Raw genomic sequence first — 26,003 nt, 5'->3', positions numbered from 1 at the left:
GGAAATGGGTGGTCCGGCCACCTAGGCATAAACAAATCAAAGGAAAGATTGCTTATGGAATACTACTGGCCTGGCTGTTTCAAAGATGTAGAAAACTTTGTGAGATCATGCGACGCCTGCCAGCGTTCTGGTAAACCAGGAGAGACTTGGAAAGCTCCACTGAAGGTAGTGCCCTTAATAACAGAGCCTTTCAGACGACTTGTAATAGACACGGTGGGGCCTCTTCCAAAAACAAAATCAGGCTACAGGTACTTGTTTACCATGCTGTGTCCGGCTACCAAGTTTCCAGAAGCAATCCCTTTGAAAGAGCTCAGCTCCACCGAAGTAGTAGACGCGCTTTTGACAGTGTTTGCACGAGTTGGGTTTCCAGCCGAAATTCAGGCAGACCAAGGGTCAGTATTCACGAGCGCACTGACTTCCACATTCTTGCAAAAGTGCGGGGTAAAGTTAATACACAGTTCTGTCTATCACCCTCAGTCAAACAGTGTAGAGAGGTGGCATTCGGTGCTTAAGCGAGTTTTGCGTGCGCTCTGTTACGAGCACAAGGAGGACTGGGAGAACTGTCTTCCGGCAACTTTGTTTGCTTTGCGAACGGTTCCACATGAGGCGACAGGGTTCTCACCAGCAGAACTAGTGTATGAGAGGACACTCCGTTCTCCACTGAGAATGTTAAGAGAGATGTGGGAAGAAAGAGGGGAGATTCCGACAGTGGTTGAATACGTGCTAAATTTACTTGAACGGCTAAGCGCAAACCAAGAACTAGTCGGAAAGAACATGGCAATAGCTCAAAAGAACGCCAAAGTCTATTACGACAAGAATGCGAGGCTTCGTACGTTTGAAGCCGGCTTAACGATGAAAGCGGAAAAGTGTAGGTTCGGTTGTTCACAGGTTACTTATCTGGGCCATGTTGTCGGTCAGGACATGAGACGGCCGGCTGAGCTGAAAATAGCTACGATTGGAGAATTTTCTCAGCCGCGCCCGAAAACGGACCTTCGTTAATTTTTGGGACTTGTGGGGTACTATCAACGGTACATTCCGAATTACTCGCAATTGGCAAGTCCATTAACAGACGCCCTCCGAAAGGGAGCACCGAGTAACGTACACTGGGATAAGGACAAAGAGAACGCTTTCCAAAGTTTGAAAACGCTATTGGTTTCTCGCCCTGTGCTTCGCGCGCCAGACTACACAAAGGAATTCATAGTTCAATGCGACGCAAGCGACAGAGGTATGGGCGTGGTACTTAGTCAGGTCGGCGACGATAACGAGGAGCATCCTATCCTCTACGCCAGCCGTAAACTAAATGTAAGAGAGGAAGCCTACAGCGCTTCAGAGAAGGAATGCGCTTGTTTGGTTTGGGCCGCCCAGAAGTTGTCGTGTTACTTGTACGGAGCGAAGTACATCTTCGAGACCGACCACTGTCCTCTGACGTGGCTCAATCAAATGTCACACAAAAACGGCCGCTTGCTCCGATGGAGCCTCACTCTCCAAGAGTACAACTTCTCCGTTAGATATAAGAAGGGAAAGTTGCATAGCAATGCGGATGGTTTGAGCAGGCTAATTTGAATTCTGCGTTTGAGGGTCCCGCCTAAATTTTAGGGTTACTAGTGTTAGCTTTTCTTTATGCGAAGAAAATCCCCTCTCATTCAGCAGAATTCCCTCCATTAATTGCTGAATTTGTCAGCAGGAATTTGCTTCAGAAATTGGCATAGTGAAATGTAGCATTTTTTTTGTTTCTGCACTTATGTTGTTTTTTTTTGAAGCCTAGCGAGTCTAAAGTGAGAGCCAATGCACGTCATCTCGGCGCAGAGCCGTGTTGTGGGGTTCATTTTGCAGTTGCCTGTCCTTGTTGGATGTTTTGGGGCGGTGACATCAATGCACAAGTGGTCGCTGCGAGCCAAGACATCAATCCCCCCCCCCCCCCCCCCTGACCAGCAGCCGTTCTCTTCCTGCCTAGCGGTTGTCAGCGCTAGACAGTCGAGACTTTCCGGGCCATGGAGGCGCTGTCAAGAATGGCGAGCTGCGAAACAAGATTGCCACACAGTTACGACAGGGCGACACGACGCGCGCCTCCCCCTCTCCGTCGCTGCAGCGGGGAGGCGTTCGAAGAAGCGGCCTTTGTGCTGGAATCCGCCGCCTTCCACCCGCCCCATCGACATTGTGGCGGAACGAGTTCGGTGTTTGAACAATGTTTCCGGAGTTCCCCAACGCGGAGCTGATTTGACACGCATGGACAAGCTGCCGCGGGAACGACGAATTTTTGTGCTTCTCACGCTTCGGAGTGGCGCAGAACAACGAGCGACCCTCGAGCGGCACCAATAGTTCCCGGAACGGCACCCCGCCAACGCCGTCGTCGGGCATCAGAGCGCGGTTGCCTTTGTGTACGTAAACTGATCTTCAGAGCAGCTGCGAGTTGGTGATGAGTAAACGAACAGTCGCCGCGTCGTATGACCGGCGGATCGAGTGTATAAAAACTGTGGTTGTGCGAATGCTGAGGACACTTCTCTTGAGCAGTCATGTTAGACTGAGTCACTTCTCTCATGCAGTCATGTTGGACTATTACTCTTTTTCTCAAGCAGTCATGTTAGACTGATTTAATTTCTGTAAATAAACCCTTTTCCTCGTTCTCGATGAGAAGCAGTTCTTCACTTCATCAACGATCTCAGCGTAAATAAGTTGGACGACGGCATGGGCCAGCTACCTTCGAATTCATGCCGCACTCCAATCTTTGCAAAGGACCACGGACGATGGGATTGAGCCCCCAATCCTGACACCGCACTCAGCTCTGCTACCCACGTTTTCGTGCGTAACTGTGCCGTGCGGAAGCCTTTGCAAGCACACTACTCCGGGCCATATTGTGTTCTAGAGCGTCGTCCGACGACGTTTGTTGTGAATGTCAACGGCCGATCAGACACAATTGCCCTGGAACGTCTCAAACCCGCTTACATCGAAGCAACCGCGCCATCAGCTCCACCAATATGCGACGCGACCCTGCTGCATCCTTCGCCGCCGCCTGAGCACGTGACACCCAAGACCAACGCCAAGACCCGCCGTGTCACATGGACTTTCCATCGTTCGTCGAACTTTCCTCCTCTCTAGGGGGGGAGCCCTCTGTAGCGGCAGCAGCATCGGCGTCGCACGAGAGTGCGACGCCGATGCTGCTACGTAGACGCGCGCGTCTACACGAGGCACGAGCGGCTGGCACGCTCCGGTGCGGGCTAGCGTTCCGAAGATCATTATTAAAAGAATGCTACGCTAAGCGAAGGAGTGTCGGTTCTTCCTCTCCTGCGAGAGCCCGAGACTTTACCGGTCTACGTGTTCGCTCGTCGCCACAAGCAGTTCCTACAAAGCAGAAAGTTGAACGCATCGTCTGCGATGCCCTTCAAGATATGTCCAACCTTACTGCCCTGTAGCTGTCCACGTCCGCTTTACGGCACTGAGCCAGAACGTCTTCAGTATACGCGACGTACGATCCAGTTGATGTTTGGACACGAGACGCTAGGTCTTGCTTGGCCTCGATTTGACGTCCCACAGGTATTCCGAAAAGCTCGCATACCTTTTCTTTGCAGGAGTCCAAGCATCGAATGTCGGCTTCATATGTGTCGAACCATACCTTTACGGTTTCTCTCAAGTAAAAGATCACGTTGGCCATCAAAAGTGGGGCATTCCAGTTGTAGTGCTTACCAACGGGTTCATCACACGCCATCTAGTCTTCCACGTCCACCTTGCCAGTGCCGATGAAGATTCCCGGGTGACGTAGCTGGGTTAGCACTACTTCCTTTGGTGTCTGAGCGGCGGATGCAGCGTCAATAGCCATAACAGCGGAACCGATGTGACGCGCGCTGTGAAGATCCAGGGTCGGCTTGAGGCGAGAGTACCCCGCACCTCCAGCAAAATTTAACAGGGAGAAATTGTACGTATTTACGATATGTATAGTTATAAGGTTGAGCTCAGTAGCCAGGATAACACCATCTAATGATCTTCGAGACACTTCAACCTACACTTCACCTCCTAACGTCCTTTTGTCCAAAGCGGAAGGAACTCGTACATGACAAAATCAATGATTACAGTATATCATGTGTTCTTACCCGCAAGTTCAGCAAGCGACCCCTCCGGCAGATTTTGAACAAGCCTCACGTCGAAAACACTTGACGCCATTGGAAAGCCGCGACAAAAAAAGTGGGGTTCCCAATCCTCCTCCTCCGCTCCACACTCTCCATTGACCCGAACTGCGGACCGGACCACAGCCCGGGCCTCGGCCATTCTGGGACGAGTCGTCCTGACCTGACCAACTGGGGCCAAGCTGGCCATCTTGTACACAACTGAATACAAATGATACCCCACCGGTGTGCATGGTGCAAGCCGTTGACAGCAACCACGCGCCCGCCTTCGAAAGACAAGCTCACGGTTACCTGTCAATAAGGCCCAAAACCCACTGCGCACCTACCCAGTGGTACCCAATGCCTCGAGTCACAGGGACACCACTGCGGTGACATCACGGATGTTTAAAGCAAGATACATCTGTATTGATGCAAATTTATATGCATTCCAATTTTATTTGTAAAATATCCCTATTGCAAAACGGAGTGCCACTGGGACCCAGTGCGCCGGATTATGGGCCCAGTGCAGCGCGCTGGATGCTGGGCGCTGGGCAGGCACGGCGCACAGGGAGGCACTGGCTACTGGTGCGTAAAACAGCTCTAGCTCGTTAAATATGCGGTGCCTGGACACCGTATATATTTTTTTGAATACAGAAAACAACAAAGAGCGTTTTAGGGCAATAAAAAAAACGCACTTCGACCAGGATTCGATCGACCGACCTAAAGATCTCTACGCCTGTACTTTACCGCTACGCTGATGACACAGAATGGGCGTCCATACAAGTATGGACGAAACTTCGCAAGAGCCCGCACAAGAGCGAGGCACTCGCACTCAGTGGTTGAATAAGTGCGCTCGGCGAGTGACAGAAGTCAGCTGGCATAGCATAGGCTATGACGGCTAGGCATAGGCTATACCTCGCACTTCCACCAAATTAATGTTACGTGTAGCTAATGCCCTATGCTATTTACAATTTATTTACAGGAAAGCTAACGGCGGCCAAAATGGCGACGCTATATCAAGCAGGCACACGTCGCCTTCCTCCTCCTCAGTGCAGCCACACTGTGGCAGCTGTTCCGTAGCAATATTGTACGGGAAGAGCTCACCCGACACGCGCACTCGGCACGTTATGATGCGGTGCCAATCCCGGACCACTCTCATCATGTTTCTATTGCGGGTAACTGGCGTCGATGACTACAGCAACAGTTCTCGCTCGCCACCGAGGCCAAAGTGCAATCACTACCCAGAGTCGTGGTACGATCGCCGCTTCAGCTATCCTTGTCAGCCGGCTGTTACACACCAGGGGCCGTGTGAAGATGCGTTCTTTCCCCACTTTCGCGACAATGCTTTCCAGGAGCACAATGCATATCGCCATCCTCCTGTGTGTTTTTGTTGTCGGGTACCGGACACATAGCTCGGTTGTGTTGTCGGCGCAGGGAAACATGACGATACGATTTGCCATCAACGTTTCCTTCTGCTGCCTTTAGGTGGCTGAGCAAAAAGCCGAATAGACTATTAGTATGTTGCGTGCGTTGGTATGGGGAGGCCGCGTCTAGAGCGTACTGCCGAAGAGCAAGCTGATCTCGAGGCCCAACTTTGGGACGGCAGACGTGAGCGAGACCGGCGGGCGGCACCAACCACCGTGGAGCATGCCGATGAGGTTGCCCGTACAGCTAATAAGGCGGCGCAACGACGGAGGTACCACACTCGGAAGGCTGATACTTACAGTGGTACGGATGCGCGATTTCGTCGAGACATGGTGGACAAAACTTTTGGCTTCTGTTGGCATCTGTGCGACCGATTTGGGTTGGAAAACGACGTACCGGTGACTGCGAATGTTTTTACCACGATGTTTGCAGCTCCGTTGGTCATCCACCTTCACTGGGCGGAATGGCCTTGCATGTTTTGCTACCTATAACCATTTGATACTTTGTTTAGTGTTACTGCTTGCTTTCATTTTGTTTTTGTTACTGCCCCATTAATGGCCAATGGACCGGAGTTCGCAGGGCCACTTGACTAACGCGAAAACGAGCGACTGAGCCAAATAGGCGGTGGTAGTTTTCCCGTGTTTTTGTCCGTAGATCTGCTTAGTTACCTTTTAAATAATCCCATCGCTTACACAACAGCTCTCTTAAATTTTGCCTCCTCTCGCTATCTAAATGAGTAAACTTATACAGACAAGGGTCAAAGCCTGAAACCTTCCATTCATTGCGCCACTCCTTGCTTTAGAAATCATTCACGCTTCCTTGGTACGAAGAATGCACGAAATGAGGAAGCCTTTGCTTAAAGCTACTTTCACTCTTCCTCCCGAAGGGGTCTCTTTCGTATAGTAAGAAAGATTCTGCACGCATGTGTTCGAGTACATTCGGACCATGCTTCACGCGAACGTTCTCGTTGAACAAAATAAAGTTCAGTCGTGAAATATATATATTTTTTTTTACTTTGTACAGTCAGATATATATGCGCGCTTAAGACCCCTTGCTGAGCCAATCCTAGATAAGCTGGTTTAAGAGAAGATGCGAACACGTGGATTTCTACGTACTGTGGACGCTATTGGCGGCACTAAGATAATAAAAAATTGCCTTTGCGTCTTCTACCACAGTGATAAACGTTTCCAAGAACCTGATGCATAATGCTATTGGAAGCTTTCCCGAAGTCAAGAAAAACACTTAGATGAAAGCTTTATTTTCGAAGTTGTCGAGTAATTACAATGTTTAAGCATTGAGAGCAAGTTCTTAACGTATAATAACTTAAAATAAATTTGACGAACTTATTTCCTGCCAATTTTAGGTTCTGTCCGCACCATTCCCCTACAAAAAAGTGTTTGCTAGTTCAACACTTGCCTAATTAGGAATGTTAACATGGCCAACGCTCTCGCTTGCAGTGTAATGGTTTAGATTAATTTAGAACTTTCTAGCAACCTGTTGCTGATAATTTATTGCCGCACCGCGTACTTTCCTTTTTTACACCACATTGATCATTTCTCTGAGCAAAAAACAAATTATCGCGGAAGGCCAGGCCAGGCAGACAGGGCAGATACTCACTAGCAATCGAGAATATTTTAAAACTCTCCTATGAGCAACCTAAGCACGCATGCTTCTGTTGCTCATAGAAACAACAGAACGCCAAATTACACCACATGGCACTCGACCGTGATTACTACCACCTGCTTACCATCCACGGCTGTTGATCTCTCTGAACGAACTTCCCGCTCAGCACTCTGGACATCGCGTACCCTTTTCCACAAACTGCGGAAGGAGAAAGGGTGACATGCATTATACGTAAAATTTAACTGCTTACTATAAATGGTAAATGTCTCCAAGAACCAGAATATGCTTGCGGCTTCTCCACAACGTTAAATGCTTGCCTGAATTAAGGGTTCTGATGGGGGAAGGGAAACATTTCAGCTTTCTGGCATTTTTTGTCGAACTAGAGGCAGTTATTTCCAGTTTTAAGCACAATAAAAATATATATTAGTAGGCACAACACTATTTTACGTCGCATTCCTTATGTGTGAAGCATGGGCTTTAGAACACGATAAACTGTTCACACGAATTTCGCCGACACTTTGCAGGTGATCACTTTAAACAAAAAAGAAAGAGTAAAATCAAATTTTCGCGGAGTTTTCCAGACCCACACGACAAATACGGTACATATTCTAAACAATATTCCGCTTCGATGCATATTCAACGCAAAGTCAGTCACACTGCGAAGTTCGTCCAGTTTGGCAATAAACATATGTCCTGTCCGAAGCACTGCAGACAATCGCGCAGCTGTCGCTATTCTACGAGTTTCGTACAGAAATCTTTCCGCGGAAGATTATGAAACAAGAGAGCGTGGCTTCACGAGCAATCAGTATTTTTTTAATAGATATGTGGTGCCGCGTTGCGAAAGAAACTGCGCGCGCCTCTGTAAACGTAAACTTCGTAGACAGCAAAAATTGGATGCTGCTTTGGGTTAACATGTGGGGACCTTCTGACTACACTTGAACTCATAGAGGGGAGCTGCTAAGAGGTTACTACATTGGGCCGAAAAACAAAAAGAATTATTGTGTGCCTATAAGGCAGAACCCCAGAATTTTCAACATTCACATGCGTTGTGCAAAGACGTGCATCGTAAATTTTGGCTTAGAAAAGCAAAATTTGACGTGTACCTTGTCGTTACGCAATCGCCCAAAGACAAACGCATTGAAGTCCATCGAAAAACAATGATCGTAATCGAAAAACATTTCACTCGGCGCGGAACTCAAGTGCTACACCACAGCAACACGGAGGGACACAACGTCTCTAGCGGCGCTTGAGGCCAGAAATATTTCGTAGTGGTAACAAAATAACTTTACAAGGGAGGCTGGTATAAAAAAAATGACATCGGACTTTTCGGTAGCTTCACACTGGATGTTGGTGGTTTGCACAAAAACAATTTCCAGTCGCATGTTGAATCCGCAAAACATCATTACCTTTGTTTTGTCAGGTTCTCTCTAGAGACAGATATGAATCACGAAAAAGTTCTTGGAAGCGCTTCAGTTTAGCTGAAATTTTGGACGTATTTCTTGAATATATATTAGGTGATATTTTCTTTATAAATTTGCAGCTGTAGTTTTGAAAGATACTTGTGCATGGCTTTACCATTACGTTGTGGTAGCACACGATCTACGATATAAGACTGGAACATTAATTCACGTCGCATGTTGCATTTGATCTCCGAAGTAGTGCAAGAGCATGGAACGCAGCTTGGCTTCTCGTAGACTCCAACTATAGGCCCTGATTGTTCTAGAACTATACCTAAAAAACTGAGAGAATTTCAACATACCAAAATATAGCCGTTATTTTCACTGGCGATGTACCTCTACGAAACCCAGAGGGACTGAATACTTCATCCGAAGGAGTCTTTTTATTGCGGAAGAAAAAAAAATGCGCGCGTAGTAACAAACAGTTCGTTTGCTAGAACATTTCCACAACCACACGGAATTATACAGCGTGCAAAAAAAGTCAGAGCACTGCGCGACACATGCTGCACAAACAAAGCGTAAGCTGAAGGAGCGGATTCATGGGAGACCATCGTAAACTGCTCGAGGACGGCAACTGCAAGTACTGAATATACGGAAAGTAGGGTTTTAATTTGCATACACTTACTGAAACTGACTCAGGTGGGCTTTATGATTGGAAAATTAGGTCGTGAACTACAATGCAGCGGGGCACTACAGGCACTTCGTTATTCATCAATGCAAAGTTCAAACAACCCTTGGTGTGAAAAGAGGGGCATTGTGTACTGGATACGAATAACACGCCGAAGTCTTCTTGCACGCGCTCTATGAACCAGGCGTTGTGGGGATTCTCTGTATTTAAGCTGAAATCACCCATAACAATTGAGGACCCATTACATTAAGAAACGAAGATCTGTATCAGAAAGTACGTAATCTTCCTATGTTGAGCCCCTCATGACGCATACACTGGGGCCACCACAACACCCTTGGACTTAAGCACTGCCCACACGTCGGCAAAATGTACGTCCGTTGCTCCTAAGTGTTGAAATGGCGAACACTCTTTTCCTCGTTCGTATATCGCCACACCCGATGCCCAGTGCGCACCTCTAGTTGCTGATACGACGTACCTATAGCTGGTGGTTTCCTGTGGAAGACCCCCTGTCTAAGAGAAAGAGAGTAGGGGCACTCGCATTACGTTGTGGTCGTGCATGACGTCAAGCCTGTATGCAGCCAGTGAACGTACTTTGAGCGAGCAGATGGGGGCAAATTGGTGGGGTTGATCCAGCAGCACAAAGCAACGCTTCATGATTGTGTCAAGGCGATGTTGTTTACGAAATTCGTCAGGCAGCGCTCGACCTGGATTTTGGGTGGCGTGGTCATGGCGTGGTGAGTGTTGGTGATGTGAAGGCCCTAAATGGAAGTACCTTGACTCAGTGCCACGCACACAAGTTTCGGGGGGTGACGCTAGTGGTACTCGTGAATGACGCTAGTATACGTGCCGCCCTAAGCCTAATGAATTGTTATTGCTCTAGCCTGAGCAACGGGAAACTGTGTGCGGTAACAAGTAACGCCAACTTTACGGTCCAACGTTGTGATGACCGTGCGTTGTTCGATGGGCACCCACTCGGGGCGAACCGCTCTTCCGCCTGCATTGCGGAACGGTGCCGCTTTTACCCATGCCAGCCTTCCCGTGACACCACAGTCTAAATTGAGCCACAGTCTTTTGGTGAGTCCCAACTTGTCTACTTCAGTGTAGGCGAGATTCCCAACCGCACCCTTGACCCGCCAGTCCATTACGTCTATGTTGACCTTGTCATAACTTTGACTGCATACTGAATCTAGATTTTGTACAAATGTCACTTATAACGTGACACAAATTAAGTGCCTTTACTTGGTCACTTAGTCCTCCCTGCTTATTGAAATGGGATCGTAATGAATATTGAACTTTGCTATAATGAAAATAGGTGCGGACATGCTTATTGACAAAATTTATTTGGCACGCAATGTCAAAAATTATTGAAATGTGGTTGCTGCTTGTATCCGAGGTGATAGCAGATCAGAAAAACATGACACAACCCGGAATGGAAAAATTCAGGTCTAGCACCGAACGCGATTTGCCGGATACATAGGTTGGTGTTCCCGAATTTACACATTTAATGCCATTTCATGAAGTCCAATCTAACAATCGTTTGCCACAAGAATCGGACCGATAGCCCCAAGACACATGGTGAGAAGTAAGATCACCAGCTATGATTACATTCTTTCTGCATGCTGCAACCGCTGCATCAAGAGAACCTGTACTTACACATCCTGTAGAAAAATTAACATTGACGGTCGGAAATGGGGCGCAACCAGGCAGCATTACCTTCAATGCTAGCATCTCGCTTTCTGCAGAGAATGTATGGTGACTAACCTTAGCTGTATCCCAAATTTTTGATGAGATGAAAAATACTAAACTCCCTCTACGAGAAGGGCGACCCTTACGAAAACTATGATAATTGTTTAAATGAAATATCTGTAGATAATCATTTTTCTTGCTAAACAATCAAATCAGGAGAAAGTTCTTCACAAAGGTATACCAAATCAGTGGCTTCAGCAAAAAAGGAACTACAGTTTCACTGCAGGACGTTTCAGGTCCCTATGTTGACGATATTCCGGCAGTAATACCTGCCGTCTGTAAAAAACTATCTTTTAGGAAATTAGCCTTTGATAGATTGTCATTTCGACTCTTTTTAGCCCATGGTCTATGAAGGATAGAAGTTCGAGCATCCAAATTCATGTTCTCGATGTTTTGAGAACCGGACTCGCAACTGTTACCACCCTCGCGTTCGACATTATATGCGGAAGGTTCTGTTTCGTCAGCACTGCGGTGCGAGGTCTCTGCCCATAGGCCTTCATTCATATTCTCATGAAAAGCTTTACTCTCAGAAACAACACTTGGTGGCGCAGCAAATGGCAAATGTTGTGACATCTGAGCAGTGAAAACTTGCTCAATAGTCCCAGAAACGTTAGAAAAAAGCCTGTCAAGTGCTTTTGCCATTGCTTTCTCCACAGGAGCTGCTACAACATCACGAAGAGATGCATTCATAAGCTTTGAGTGACGTGCAGCAGCTTCAGCGTACCCACACGATTCCTCTAATACTATAGCCCAAGCATCACGACGCGGACATCGCTTCCTTTCTATAACTCGTACAATTTTAGGCTTTTGGACCATCGCAGAGCATTTCGAGCAGTCCTCAGGGTGGGAGCATTCACACAAGCAGCATCGCTCACTCTGAGAGGGACATGTCTTAGCACCATGGCATTCTCTGCAAATGTTGCACCGACGCTCTGATCTACCTCCCTTAATGTTGTGGCCGTATCACCAACACTGAACGCATTGCAGTGGGCGGCGAGAAAGTGCTTCAACCCTGTATATTAGAGACCATGCCTTGATCTCTGAGGGCCTGGTTGTACCTGCTGAAGTGATTATGATCGAATTTGTGGGGACTCCTTGATTTTCAGAAGCTCGTGAACATCGGTAGACGGATCTGGCACCTGCCGTGGAAAACATCTGCAGCACCTCGGAAGCACACAGACTCGCGTCGACTACTCGAACTAGCCCCTTAACGCAAGCTAGATGAGCAGGAATTAAAAGGCTCACCGGGTGATTCGTGAACATTCCACAATTCAGAAGATCGGAGACACAGGTCTCTTCGTGCGAACGACATAGAATACCCCATCTGCCGGATTGGCGGACATCAGTTATGCTCTGGAAGTGCGGGGTAGCTTTCCGCAGCTCTTGAATTGTCTTTGGATTTTTCACTCCGACGAATCCCCCATTGGTCGGCACTAAGGCAACTGGAACGCTGTGAATTCCACTGCGCAACAAAGCCTCTATGGAGATATCACTAGTGATATCACTATCAGGATATCAGGAAGCAAGCGAATACGCATTCTGAATGCATGCTCTGAAACCTTACTGATGAGTTCGGCAATATAAAAACATTTTAGTATAGGTACATCAGAATGGAGACTTACGCTCACTGTTTAATGTGCACATGGGGTTGCGGTAAGCCTGCAAGGAAAGCATCAATAAACAAATGAATCACGCGATGATTCTAATGAATGTGCTGAGTGCGAACTAAACATTCAGCATGAACACAGAAAACACTGATGTGCTGTGGTAGGACAGCAAAATTTACAGCTGTGCGTTTTTTATAGGTATAGAAAACCACATTTTACGTGCCGCATGGGGGACATTCTCCACAATTACCGTTCCATAATGAAGCAATAGATTGCTCATCCGGTCTTCTGAATATCCGAGGTTTATCGTCAATTACATTTATGGATTTACTTATCATTATCTTAGCTGCCGTTTTATTGTGTCTGGCAAAAACCTTTACTTGTAACGTATGAGTTATCATACGGCGAAGTTTGTTTAGCTCACTGGTGGTGACTATTTTCCACCACCTTACTCTGTAGTTATTGCTCGGCGCATGAGACGCTTAGCGTATCCAAAATTTATTTATTCGTGTAGTCAATTCTACAAAAAAATAGCCTTCTCTAGTAAGATTGCACGTGAAGTGAATGATGTCCTGAATTATTGAATATGCCCGATGACCAACAATTACGCTAAAATGCGCCACGGGTGATATAAAACTAACGAACGCACATGACCTGTGGTATTATGGTTTGACGACCGACTGCTGTGCTCGCCGCTATGGCTTGGGCCTGAGTATCGGATATATTTAGGGTCTTTCGTTTTCGGGAAGAACCAAATTTGTCCCCAATGTTAGCCTTTCCTAGAGGACAATAACAAGTGCAGGTCTTACAAAACTAATGAATGCTGCACACATTTCGTGAGCAAGGTGTCAGGATACATTATATTATAAATTTTATTATTCGATAGATATATGCGTACATGCACCGTTTTCTCTTAACGCTCACGGTAGAACCGGCATAAATAAACATACTGCTCATTTAGTGCCACCCACTCTTGAGTGAACCAAAGCTTTTTCCCCCCTTGTACAGCGAAGCTGCGTTCCCCTAAACCCCTCCCCCCCCCCCCCCCGCTCCGGGCATCTGTCGGATCCGCAGGCAAAAACTCAACTAATCACAATGGGAAGCGTGCGCCACTTGGTTCCTTGCAACACCACCACGTGGCGCTCCCCTCAACGCATCCGTTGAGGCGATCAAGTTATAATTGCTCAATATGAAATTGGTTTTCCACAACGGCTTACAAATATGGAAGATAATAAATCGGTTGCTTGAGTACTCAGATATTTGTTCAGGAAAAACATTGATTCCCAGGGGAGGAATAGAACTAGGAAGCTTACCAGCAGATATGCGACCGGTACAGTGAGTGACATAGCAAAGAAAGACGTCAAACGCAAAGTCAGAAAGGCTAAGAAAACCTTATGAATGGCGGAAATGGAAAAGAAACTGGCTTTGAGAAACTACCTACGAGAAAAGAACAAAATCAGGAAGGAAGCATTTTATGATAACTAAAAGGGTAGCTCTACTTTGGAAGCGAGATCAGGATGCCTCAGAACGCGTACATATAAAGCGAGCTATGGCAAGGAAGAAGAACCGTGTGCATGCTGCGGTAAAGCTAAGGAAATGATAGAACATGTTTTATTAAAATGTGAAGATATCTACAGGGTTGTCGGTTTAGGCTCCTCTGGTCTCCTTAAAGCCCTTGGGATCCGCGACAGCAGAAGGAAAGTAAACATGTCAGCTGTAGAAATTAGTAAGAGGCGATTGGACGTTTGGTGGCCGAAAAGTAGGGAAATCACAGACAAAGAAGGCGTACGAAAACAAAGTTCCCAATAGTTGTTAAGAAAGCTTGATGCTGTGAATTCTGTTTCTTTTTCTTTTTAATATACGTAAGACATTTGGCAACATATAAACAAGAGCCGGGTGGCCAACCCACCGCCACGTTTCCCAGGAAAGGCTCATGGCATCCATCCATCCATCTACCCATCCATCCATCCATAGGCGAAGGTGAGCGCGGTGGCGAATAATATAAAGAGGGAAATTAGAGGGGAACATCGGCAAGACAACACGAAGGCAAGTGCCTTGCTATTTCGGTCTTGAGCTGGTTGCCTAGCCATAAGCACATACCGGAGCAAATATTCACAGCTAGACGACGCATGTGTATGCTGCAGCAAAAGCCCCGTAAACATCCAGCACGTCCCAATGGAATTCACCGACGATTATGGGAAATTTCAGCGCAGCTGTATACTTTTTCATTCCGCGATATATTGACTGGCGCGGACAGTCTGTCTCGTGCAGAGCGTTCCAAACGGAGCGAAATGTGGCCCGACTGCCTCGCTAATCGGAAGATCGCGAGATGCGGCGCGTGGCTGACGCGTGGGCTCAATTCACAGCTGGCGCTGCACACAGACATCCTCTCATGCAGCGCTTTGGTGAAGAGACGACGCGTAGAGTGCCTCGATGCGCGCGCCCCCGCAAACAGAGCAAAGGCAAGCGAGCGTATCGGGGCATGCTAACGACGTGCGCTACCTTGGAGCCAAACTGTAGCCACCGTCGCCGTGGTCCGTCTTGCGCGGCACTATACGCTTCTCTTCTCACACCTTTCGCCGTACTCCCTTCTTCAGGTTTCCGCCTCTTGGTCCCACAGCACCCTCCTTCTCCGCTTCCCTCCTCACGCTATCTTCGCTCTCGCCGTCTTTCATCGCCCGCTGCGCTCCTCATCTTTCGCTGTGCTCGTTTGTTCGGTTATGAGGTACAACGCCGACGCTCTCAGCAGGAACGGGCGCCTAAGGGAGGCGCTCTGAAATCCAGAGACCACTCAGCACACCTAGGAAGCGCACACCTTCATGAAGCGCTTGGATTTAAAATGGATGGAAGCATCAAGCCACCAGCGATCGAGATAAGCAAAAGATGGTTGGAGTGTTGGTGACAAAGAAGCAAGGAATATAATTACACGACCGCATCCGTTAGAGGCCGAGGTGTTAGTGCAAGGCAGATGGGGATGTTTGGAGGAGGAGAAAACGAATAAATGGATGCGTACAAATTTGCTAGAATGTAAAACATGTACAGCATACCTGAGTAACTCAAGCATCCTAAATGAATTTGTCACCACCCCATGTCAAAGTAAATGTCAGTAACTCATCATCATTATCATCATCATTTCCGCAGCAGCGCCGGCTCCGGCCGTGCCGGGGAAAAAGAAAAGGAGAACCAGAAAGCTCGCCTTCGCACATAGCGTTCGCTGCCAGCGTTTCCAGGTAAAGATTACGGTTTCATAAGCTGCAGTTGCAGGGACGCGGCAACTGTTGCATACGAAGCTGGGAGTGACGTGACCACACTTTCATATGTAAAAGAATAACCCGCCTAGAAACACATTTCATTTGTGTTCTGATAGCACTATGGATAGACTACGTATAGTTAGGACTCCCGAAGAGCTGCGTCAACATGGTAAGCGGCGACGGAACAGCAACGTCATAATGCACAACGGCGTCGCGCTCAGGCTAGGCAGAGCCAGGTTCAATGCTACGTCACATTGGTCAGTCGGATCAGGTGACACAACATCTTCGCTGGCCAACAACCTTCACAGCTTGGATTGGAGCCTTTTTGCAGTTGCCACTTTTATATAAATGGTGCATTGCATTGTATTTCCAGCACGTGTATACGGCGGTAAATCGCTACGCATCGACTTAACAAAACGTTGCTCTCACTCTGCACTACCTAACGACGCCAGCTTGCGACCTGCGAAGTGGCGTCACTATCGTTTGATATATGGGAGAACGAACCTAGCAACTAAATTATTGTTGTTGATGCACCGTAACGGATAGGCAATGCAATGTCAGGGCTCCCGAAGGAGGAGCCTGAATGCGACGAGCGCGAAAGAGAAAAGAAACGGCAGTACGACCAGCGGCAGCGTGTTGCCTCTGGCCGCATTGCCGTGCAATTCGAACACAGAAGTCCGCATGTCCACGTTCTGATTTGGTTGAATATTGCGCCGATGGAGAAATTGAGCTATAAAGCATTGCATATCCCCTCAGCAGTTGTAGTGGTGGTGGTCAACAGCTTCGTTGGACGTCCACTTCCACAGGGCTGGGATGAGGTTTCTTTTCTCGTTTTTTTTTTGTTAAGATGTTCGTTTATATAACAATGTCTGGCAATGAGGATTTCTGGAGTTCAGTTCTTTATATGATATGTGAGAATATCTCTTTGACATTACGTGTTCCCGTGAGTAATCTCGCTTGGTTAATTGTAATGTGCGTGTCCAAAAGCAGACCGACGCTTGTGTTAATTAAGTGTTTAAAAAGTTACGAAAAAAAAAGATCCCTGCACTTACAGCTGCCAGCAATGGTGGCACCCACCAAAGCCATGTTCCCCTAAGTCAGACAAGGATTGACTAGATTTCCCTACATTTTTTAAACGATATTCGACACACCATTATGACTTTAGGGTATTTTTTTCCTTTATGCGAGAAGACTGCAAATTTTTATATAAATATAATATTAAGCTCAAATGAATTTGTTTAAAGGAAATGAGACTGTGCTGTAGCTGGAATGACCAAGGTAAATATACGCGATAACGAAGCTTCCATAGAAACCCATTACGTTCAAAACACGCACGTTTATCGATGCTTCATGGGACTTAGCGCCATCTGTCTGTCGATGGAACACTTCCGGCGCTAGGAAGCCTAATGTGATGCTATATCGGTTAAAAACAGAAGTAACGTAATTTTTTTTTCTCAGAGGGGCGAAATTTCTTGTGGCAGCGTGCCATTGGAGCTGTATATTAAAGCTCCCTGCAATTCGACTCGATTGCCGTTTCGGGCTTCCAACGCCCAGAGCGATGCAGCATAGGGTCAGCCGTACGGGCGTCAAAATCGCACCACTGCACGGAACATAATTTCTTTGCAGGCCGACGAAAGTTTTGCGTGTAGAGTGCTGGTCGCCTCGTCGGACGTCAAGCTTTTCGGCCAGCGCTACCGAACGAAAGCAGCCAGAGTAAACAATTATTTGGTGGTCGTAACTAACCACTTTTGGCTGAAGACGTTAAGAGACGACGAAACTACCCGCGCTATCAGAATTCAGGCAAGCGTTGACAAGCAACACCACGGGACAAAAGAGGGGGGGGGGGTGCGTGTTGCAACAGATGAACATTACGAGCGCGCCTTTTTGTACACTTCAAGAGCTGCATTGCATTGAAAGTCACAGCCGCATCAACGCCTCATCTTTATAGTGGGCGCTGAAAAAGCGGTATTTATTAGACATTTCCTCTATTGCATAGAATAAGATAAGGTGTCTGTTCTTTCCTTTCCTCTCGTATATAAAATTGATTGGGAATTTTATTTTCGTTGAATGAATGAAACAGTGTCTCACCTAAACAGAATAAAACCTTTTCCTTCACAACGTTTTTTGCCTCCTCACTCGCGCTTCCATCGATGCTCCCATAAGTACACTTGCTGATGTCGGTGACCATTGGCTCTGAATCGCTTTTCGGCCGAAGTAACGCGAGCCATTTGCAGAGGCCCTCGAAAGTATCAAGCCGAAGGGGAGCGTAAATAAGCGAAGGCTCTGCAAAGACTGGCGAGGTATTTGATGCGTAACAAAGCGAAGATGGTGGCGAGGTAATTGAGGGGACGACGAGATGCACGCGACCGGGAAGCGCGAGCAACAAGAACAGCGACGCACCACCGAAGAAGAACGGTGGGTCAAGCCAACGGCTGCTGAAGAGGCCGCCGAAAGCAAGCGGCGCCGATTGGAGAACCGTCACTCGCGGAACGCAGATGCATACCTTCAGAAGAACTTCGTCGAAGACGAATTTGCTTGGATGTGTCCAGATCGTACGTCATCAGCATGTGAGGACAACCTCGCGCGAGCGTTTCCCAGAGAGGACGTGAGTTCGTGCGGGCTTTGCGCCACGTGCAAAGAAGAAATGATTAGCACTGGCCTAGATGATCACCGAGGGTGGTTCCTGCTGTAATTCTTTTTTATGCGAAGCATATTACGAGAGCTCAACCCAGCTCCTCAGGCGCGGCGGTGTCGCCTTCAATACCACGTGACACCGTGACGTCACGACAGGGGAGAAACGGGGCTCCAACTCGTGCCGTCACTCGCGGCGTCGCGGCGGTATATAAGCAGCTGCGCTTGCCTCTGCTAGCCTAGCTAGCCTCTGCTAGACACTCACGAGGTGAGATGCCTCCTGTAGACAGAGCTGCTCGTTGGAATGAGAAGCGAAGGTTGCGGCGTGCTACAGAGACTGATTTTCTAGGTGGCTTTGGCTCAACTCTTGCAAGATGGGCTGGGTGGGAATCGAACCAGGGTCTCCGGAGTGTGAGACGGAGACGCTACCACTGAGCCACGAGTACGATGCTTCAAAGTGGTACAAAAGCGCGTCTAGTGAATGCGGTGTTGCCTTAGAAACGAGCTGTTTCTAAGGCTCAGGCGTGCGTCACTTGCTCAGGCGCACATTTCATTGCCGCGCCGAACGCTGCGTTGATCGACGCTCACCGCGTCCAATGCGAGGCGCGTAGTCGCTGCGCCGTAGCCCATTGTCTTACACGCCTTGGCGGGTCGACAGGAACGCTGTCGCGTTCCACTCTTGAAGGCGAAGCAGAGTAACGCATGAGTGGTTTCTTCGTCTAGCCGACCTAAATATAGCCAAGCAACAGCAGTTCACCAGGCTAAACAGTGGTTCAACAACTAAAATAAAGGCTAGTATGCTTCGCATCCTGCGAAGCATCCTGCGAAGCATCCTGCGCTTAACCTTAGCTAAGCCACAGTCATTTTTTTCTGGATATGGTAACCAGGCCTGTCCTACAGAATATAAGAACGTCGCAAGAGTGTGCCACTTCACGACACCAATATAAAAGGTGTGCTGAAATTCTTAGCGGATGCCCTGTACTATCCAAAGCACCACTACGCTAACACGCCTACACGCAATTTGCAGTAAAGCACGCACATACGCTGTTAATTACTTTTCTTTTTTCCATTTCGAAAATCCGTCAAACACGTCACCAAGATGACTCAGTCATAACTCCGTCAAGGTTTCTCGGCCTATGGGCGGTTCCAGGGTAAAAGGACACTAAAGGTAAATGTTAAGTCAAGCTTAAGTGATAGATTAGGTTGCTAGATCTAGGTTAAAATACCTAGATCTAGGAAAATTAACTAGAGGTGATAGCCACTGGATGACAAACAAAAAAACCGCCGATTTTCCCCGTTGTCATGGCAGAAAAAATACACGCTGATCATTCCCCAGTTTCCCTCTAAAAAAATATAACACCTGCTTATTGCACTACCCAATTTAAGACATATAAAACCACAACTTACGGACCCTACTTGCACTCCTCCGCACAGGTATTGTCGTTGTGCAGCGTTATCATTAATTCTTTCAAATACTACTGGCACGACGCCACCTTGGTTGTTCCATTGCCGTTGAAATTCATCGTCCGAGTCTCGTCATGCCATAGTTGTCACGCCATCCTCCTTATACTATTGTGGTCATGCCGTAGTCGTCACGTTGTCGTTTTACCATCGTAAATTCACCCATCCCTTTCATTCATTCAACCATATTGCCATCTTTTCGTTGTCAATATACTACCTTCATCGCTTCATCGACCTCGTTATTTTTTGTCATTCAATCCTAATTACGCTGTCCTTATTCAATCATGATAATCCCTCCGTTGTGATGCCATCCTCGGAACTGCGTCGTCGTCAGTCGATACCATGCCTTGGCCCTCCTATCGCCGTCGTCATGCCATTGTGGTCGTGTCATCTACCTCACGCCAGACCCGCCGTGGTTGCTCAGAGGCTATGGTGTTGGTCTGCCGAGCACGAGGTCGGGGGTCGAATCGCAGCCACGGCGGCCGCACTTCGATGGAGGCGAAATTCGAAAACACCCATGTACATAGATTTAGGTGCACGATAAAGAACCACAGGTGGTCGAAATTTCCGGAGTCCTCCACTACGGCGTGCCTCGTAATGAGAAAGTGGTTTTAGCACGTAAAACCCCATTATTTAATTTTTTTTCCTCACGCCAGCTTCGACATTTGGCTCTAGTCGTGGCGTCATCGTAAAACCATCATCCTCATACAGGCTTCATGATGCAGTAGTAGTCACCTCATTGTCGTCCTACACTCGTCCTCATCCCATTGTGCTTCCGCGCTTGTTACGCCATCGTTATCATTTCGTTGTGAACAGTCGCCATTATGTAACCACTGTCATAGCATCGCGGTCATGCCATCGTGGTCGTGTCATTCTGGTCTTTTCACTTTCGTCATGTGGTTCCCGTCATACCACCGTCATCAGTTGTCGCCATCCGATTGTTCTCTTGTCGTTGTCTTGGTGTCGTCGTATGCCATCGTTGTGACGAAGAATTGTCATTTCACTGTCGTCTGGCCGTCTTCATCGTACCACCTCTGTAGTTGCATAGACGCCAATTGTTCGTCATTCCATCGTTGTCACTCCATCAGCGTCATGCAGCCGCCACGCTCATGGGCGGCCTCGGAAAGCGAGTAGCATAACAAATTTGGACGTTACCAGAGTATGTCGCACATAGCCGAAGCAATGCAGGTGTCACAGTGACTACTACAGATATTAAATAAACGTGACTTCCAAAACACGCTACGTCGCTACGCTGCTCGAACGCTAATGGCGTTACCATCGACAGTCATTGAGAGATGAGTTCTGCCACAATTTTTCAGAAATAGGTATCATCGTGTCAGAATCACAAGCATGGCGGTTTTTACTGCGCGTCGCTCGCCTTCACCATCTCAAAATTAAGTGCTGATCAAGTGGAAACAGGACTTTGCAACCAGCCTACGAAGCTCCTCCAAGCGGGCTATTCGGGAAAATTGGTAGTGCCTCTTTCAGAAAACGTGATCCGGAAATTGAAAAGTAATTAAAGATGCAAACATTCTTGTGAAAGGTTATAAAGATAGGATGACATGCGTCCATAAGATGTAGCACAGCAATAAGGGGGAAGCGAAGAGGTGGGTTCAACTTTTCCCTGCACCTGTTCGCCACATTTGCGTCCAAGACTTTCGTGCAAACAGGACAGGAGACCTTGGCGAGAAACGGGTGCAGCGGTGCGTAGAGTGCTTCTTCGGAATAATGTTTCTTATTATTCTTACCTGTGGTGAAGGCTGGATGAATCAAATCAACAACCAGGTTTATTTGTGTAAACCAAAGAGCACCGGCGCATGCAAGGTTCATAAAAGAATATATTTGTACGTACTATATCACTATGAAAAACGCAAAGATGCGCCACAGCTTAGCCACATGATTATATTATCCATCAGCAGCAATTCAATGGCCAGCAAATTTTTGCACGGAAATTGCTAGCGTCTGTGGTAAAACGGAACTCGACTTCGAGTTTCAGCAAAGCGTTCGTAGTGAGATTTTTCCTAAACTATTTCGATGTGCTACCTTTGTATTTCGAGAAATAATTACCACTGCAGCAAACTCTCTTAATAATGTTAAATTCACACTCCTAACGGACGGCTTTTTGTGAAAAATTGATCTCATCTATCTCATTTTAAACTTCCCTCAGGCGATATTCCATACTAAATAGATTACACTCCGTTACAGAACTTCCGCAGTCTGGCATGATTGTGCACAATGTGTTAAGTTATTTGAGCTAATAACAATACTATTACGGTGGCGTTATAGTTATACTAACAATGGGAATAACTCAGTGGTTAGAAACTTCCCATGTCACTACATCAACAGCTGCAGAGCTAGCGGCTGTCCGCGACGCGCTTTATGTGATAAATTCTGAAAGTCCTCGAAAATTGGCAGTCTTCTTCGATTCAAGGCCCGCCTTACAATGTATGCAGTTGCTTCTCCGAGATGGAACTCACTATCAGCTCAAGTGCCAAATCGTGGAACTTGTCCATCACTTGAGAGAAAAAGGACACATTATCTCTTTTCAATGGATACCAGGCCAATGCGGTGTCATTGAAGATGATGGCGCAGACAAGGCAGCTCCGACGTCACAGAAGACCGCTGCGTCCCCATTTCTCTTTCAAGGACCGACGCTGCGAGACAACTTCGCATTCTTGCACGCACGCTCTCCTTAGCAGAGTAGAATACCGCACATACAAGACGCCCCAGACTGCACAGAATAAACCCTTCACTTTAAGTCAGACCTCAGGCCGGACTGCATCGATGCGAAGCATCTGTTTTGTGTCGATTGCGGCTGGGAGTTGTCTTCACGAAAGCTTACTTAGCACTAATTGGAACGGCTGATAGTCCTGCATGTGATGTTTGCAGATGCGAGGAGAACATTCGCCATTTATTGTGCTACTGTCCTCAATTTGAAGCACAAGTACAATCTTTGTCCTATACAATGAGGAAACTAGGTGATCGTCCTCTTAGCGAACAGGCAGTAGTATATATATATATATATATATATATATATATATATATATATATATATATATGTTCTACTACTTACATGTTGAGCTGCCAAGTTTTTTGTATCTTTTGGCAGTATAGCTACTTCAACAATATATATTCATAAATTTCCTCAAGATAAAGTGTGCATAATGTAGTTCATACCGGGATCGTAGTTTTCTATTCAGAAAGACTTACCCATACTAAACCAGGGCCTTCTGCCGCAAAGAACGAGAATAGTAATAGCCCTAAAATGGCTACAAAGCTGAAAGGGCGAAAGGTAGTGAGCACCATAGCGAAGTAGCTTGCAACCTTGCTTGGCGCTGAAAACTTCGCCTTTTCTGAGGCCAGTCAATTACATGCAAACGGAACTTAATCCCGTGCTGCATCCCCATACGGTCTACGCACTTTGTTCATGTTTTCGTAAGATCCTGCAATCATCTGCTTTCATCTTGTTTTAATTGAGAAGACAAAGATCTGTATGATTTATAACAAACGACAGCTGGTAAGCGACGACCATGCACGTTTTATTACCTTTCTTTGCACTTCTCGTTCCTAATAAACCCTTTTTCACAAACGTGCAGTCAAGCGCGTTTGTAAAAGCAAGCATATGTTACGACGAAAGACTAACAAAATTTACACAAGAAACAAGGATGCCACATGTTTCTTCATTTTGAGCAGTTATTCACGGATGTTATCATAGCACAGCTTACACATTTCTTGGTGTTCACACGTGTATCTTAAGCGCTTGTCCAATAAATGTGTAGACAAACGCTAAGAGCTTTCATACCAGTGCAGATGATTTCCAGGAAGATACAAGTATATTATTCCTCCCATATCGGCCTATCGGCCAACCATGTGCCCCTTATTCTTTTTTTATTGCCATTAGCATTTCAGGATACCACGCACACTCTTCGGTATCTATCAATATTTATGCCCATCGATCTGTTGGTCTATGCCTGTAGCAGTGCTCCCGCCAACTTAGGGCACAGGGAAGAGCTGTGAATTTGGTTAGTTGGTGTGTATTCATTTTTCTCGCGTTTAGTAGTGTAAGACGAAAGGGACGGAACAAATACTGGATCTGAAGCGGCGGACACGAGGTCATGCAGGATTCACAGAATGCTGTCACACAATTCAGGATTTATTTTTGTTTCCGATGAACAATAGTCGTACAAGGAAAGGCTCAGTCAGAAGCGGATAGTTCGACAAGTCTCCTTGTAACGCTGGCTCCTGTACAGAGTTTTTTTGTTCGAGCAGCATTCTGTACATGTTTTTATGTTCATCTGACTTCTTCGTCATTATTTCGTGTTTTCTCCGCTGTCTCACCTCGTTTCCGCTTCATATCAAGTGTTCGTTTCGTCCCCGTTTCGCCTTGCAGTACTGGGTACTGGGTAGGTCATAGTCTAATCGTTAGAGAACTGCGCTGCTATGATGAAGGAACTTGGATGAAAACCGACCATCGGATCAACTCGGATCACTGAGTATGTGCCACTCAGTGTGTACCTCCCTTGAATCTCGGCATAGATCACAGACGACTCATTGGCCAGACTGTTTCACTATGAAAGAATGCAGGGCACAAAGCAGAAACAGAACTCAGGTCGCCCGTTCTTAAATCAAAGTTTCATTTTGTACACGTCCATTTCTTTCCGAGTAAGCTTACCTGTATGCAACTGCAGCCCATATCTGACATTAGATTTTATTTTCCAGTCGTGTTTTCTTATCGGGCGTCAATGTGAACAGCAAAGCCCAGCCACGATGGCAGCACCATGGCATACGAGCTCCTAGCCCCGTTCGAAACGACGACAAATTACAAAAAGTTTGTCAAGAAAAATACCTCGCTCAATAACGACCACCCCGAACACGTCCCATTGGGTGAAAATCACTTTCTTTATATTCGTTTATCCGATAAGGCTATCCTCAGTTGCGTTGAAATAAGTGCGGAGCACTCCTTTTCAAAAAATATCCTTATTTGAAAAGCCATGCAGGTGCGAGATTTGCGAGATGGCAGTGCATCCCCGAACCATTAAATTGTTGAGCTCGATACATGCGTTGCATTCTAGGAAGTCCTTTACATATAAAATTCAGGATATATTTTCGTTTCCGATGAACAATAGTCGTAGAAGGAAATGCTCAATCAAACGCAGATGGGTCGACAAGTGTCCTTGTAACGCTGGCTCCTATCCCGATTTTTGTTCGCGCAGCATTCACTACATGGTTTTACGTTTGTCTGACTTCTTTGTCAGTATTTCCTGTTTGTGCTAACATGCAAATAATAAGATGTCGAGGAACCTGCTGTCCTCTCTGATTTTATGTGTTGTACAGTGCTGTTTAGTCAAGTTTAATGTTAGATTTGTTCATCTAAATGTTACCCTAATACTAATGTTTTCCTCCACAAAACGCCATCGCGTGATGCCCCCTGCGTCGAGTAAATTGAAGTAGCGCCTACTAAAAAGGTTAAAGTTTTTTTTTCAACAAACGCATGCGCTCATGGTACAAAAGCAACACACCTATTTATAGAACCACCTATCTGAATTCCACCAGTTGCAGACAAGACGACAAAAGAAAGTTCCCCGGAGAGCGCGGCAGAATCTTCACCCACCTCAAGTGCTGTTAAGAAGCGTTCTATTGACGTCAGCTGCATCGTGCCTAATTGATGTTTATCCCTGCAGATATAGCCAGAATATGTGATACCAAAGCCCTTTAAAGTGGGATTTAAAGACCGCTTTGAAGCAATTTCAATTCTTTGGTAACTTCACCCAGCTTGCGATATGTCTCTATGTGTGTATGTATGCCAGCACCTAACATCTTTCGCCCCGACTTGGGTCACTGCGCAGTCTATGGTCAAATGCGCAGAGCATTGGGCTTATGGTACGACGCCACCGGGTGCAAAGCCAACCGCCGGACCAAGTTTGGTCACTGCTCTTCAGTGACTCTCTTTGACGCCAACTTAGGTCACTGGGCATGCGCTGCTCGGTATGTGCCGCCGAAGGCCATCCAAGCATTACTGAACTTTTTAAAAATTACAGGCCTGGATTGCAGACTTTGAGCTTCCCAAATTGCTTGCC

The 26,003-nt window shown here is 46.8% G+C and overlaps 1 protein-coding gene across 5 annotated transcripts in view; it reads right to left on the bottom strand.

The window, feature by feature from the left end:
• LOC139050515 (mast cell protease 1A-like) overlaps positions 1–23,388 on the bottom strand; it is a 111,633-nt gene extending 88,245 nt beyond the window's left edge. For 4 of the 5 annotated variants that reach the window (XM_070526988.1, XM_070526990.1, XM_070526989.1 and 1 more), the window contains exons 1-3: positions 23,137–23,382; positions 12,599–12,635; positions 7,270–7,343 (exon numbers count right to left, since the gene is read on the bottom strand). In XM_070526988.1, coding sequence (XP_070383089.1) covers positions 7,270–7,343; positions 12,599–12,635; positions 23,137–23,232 — 207 coding nt within the window. In that variant the 5' untranslated portion in view covers positions 23,233–23,382. Of the gene's footprint in view, positions 1–7,269; positions 7,344–12,598; positions 12,636–23,136 lie in introns of all 5 variants that reach the window. The other variant, XM_070526992.1, reaches the window with a different exon arrangement.
• Between the last annotated feature and the right edge of the window lie 2,615 nt (positions 23,389–26,003).

This window comes from Dermacentor albipictus, chromosome 10, assembly GCF_038994185.2.
Source record: "Dermacentor albipictus isolate Rhodes 1998 colony chromosome 10, USDA_Dalb.pri_finalv2, whole genome shotgun sequence".
NCBI lineage: Eukaryota > Metazoa > Arthropoda > Arachnida > Ixodida > Ixodidae > Dermacentor > Dermacentor albipictus.
This window is presented reverse-complemented; position numbering and strand designations above follow the sequence as displayed.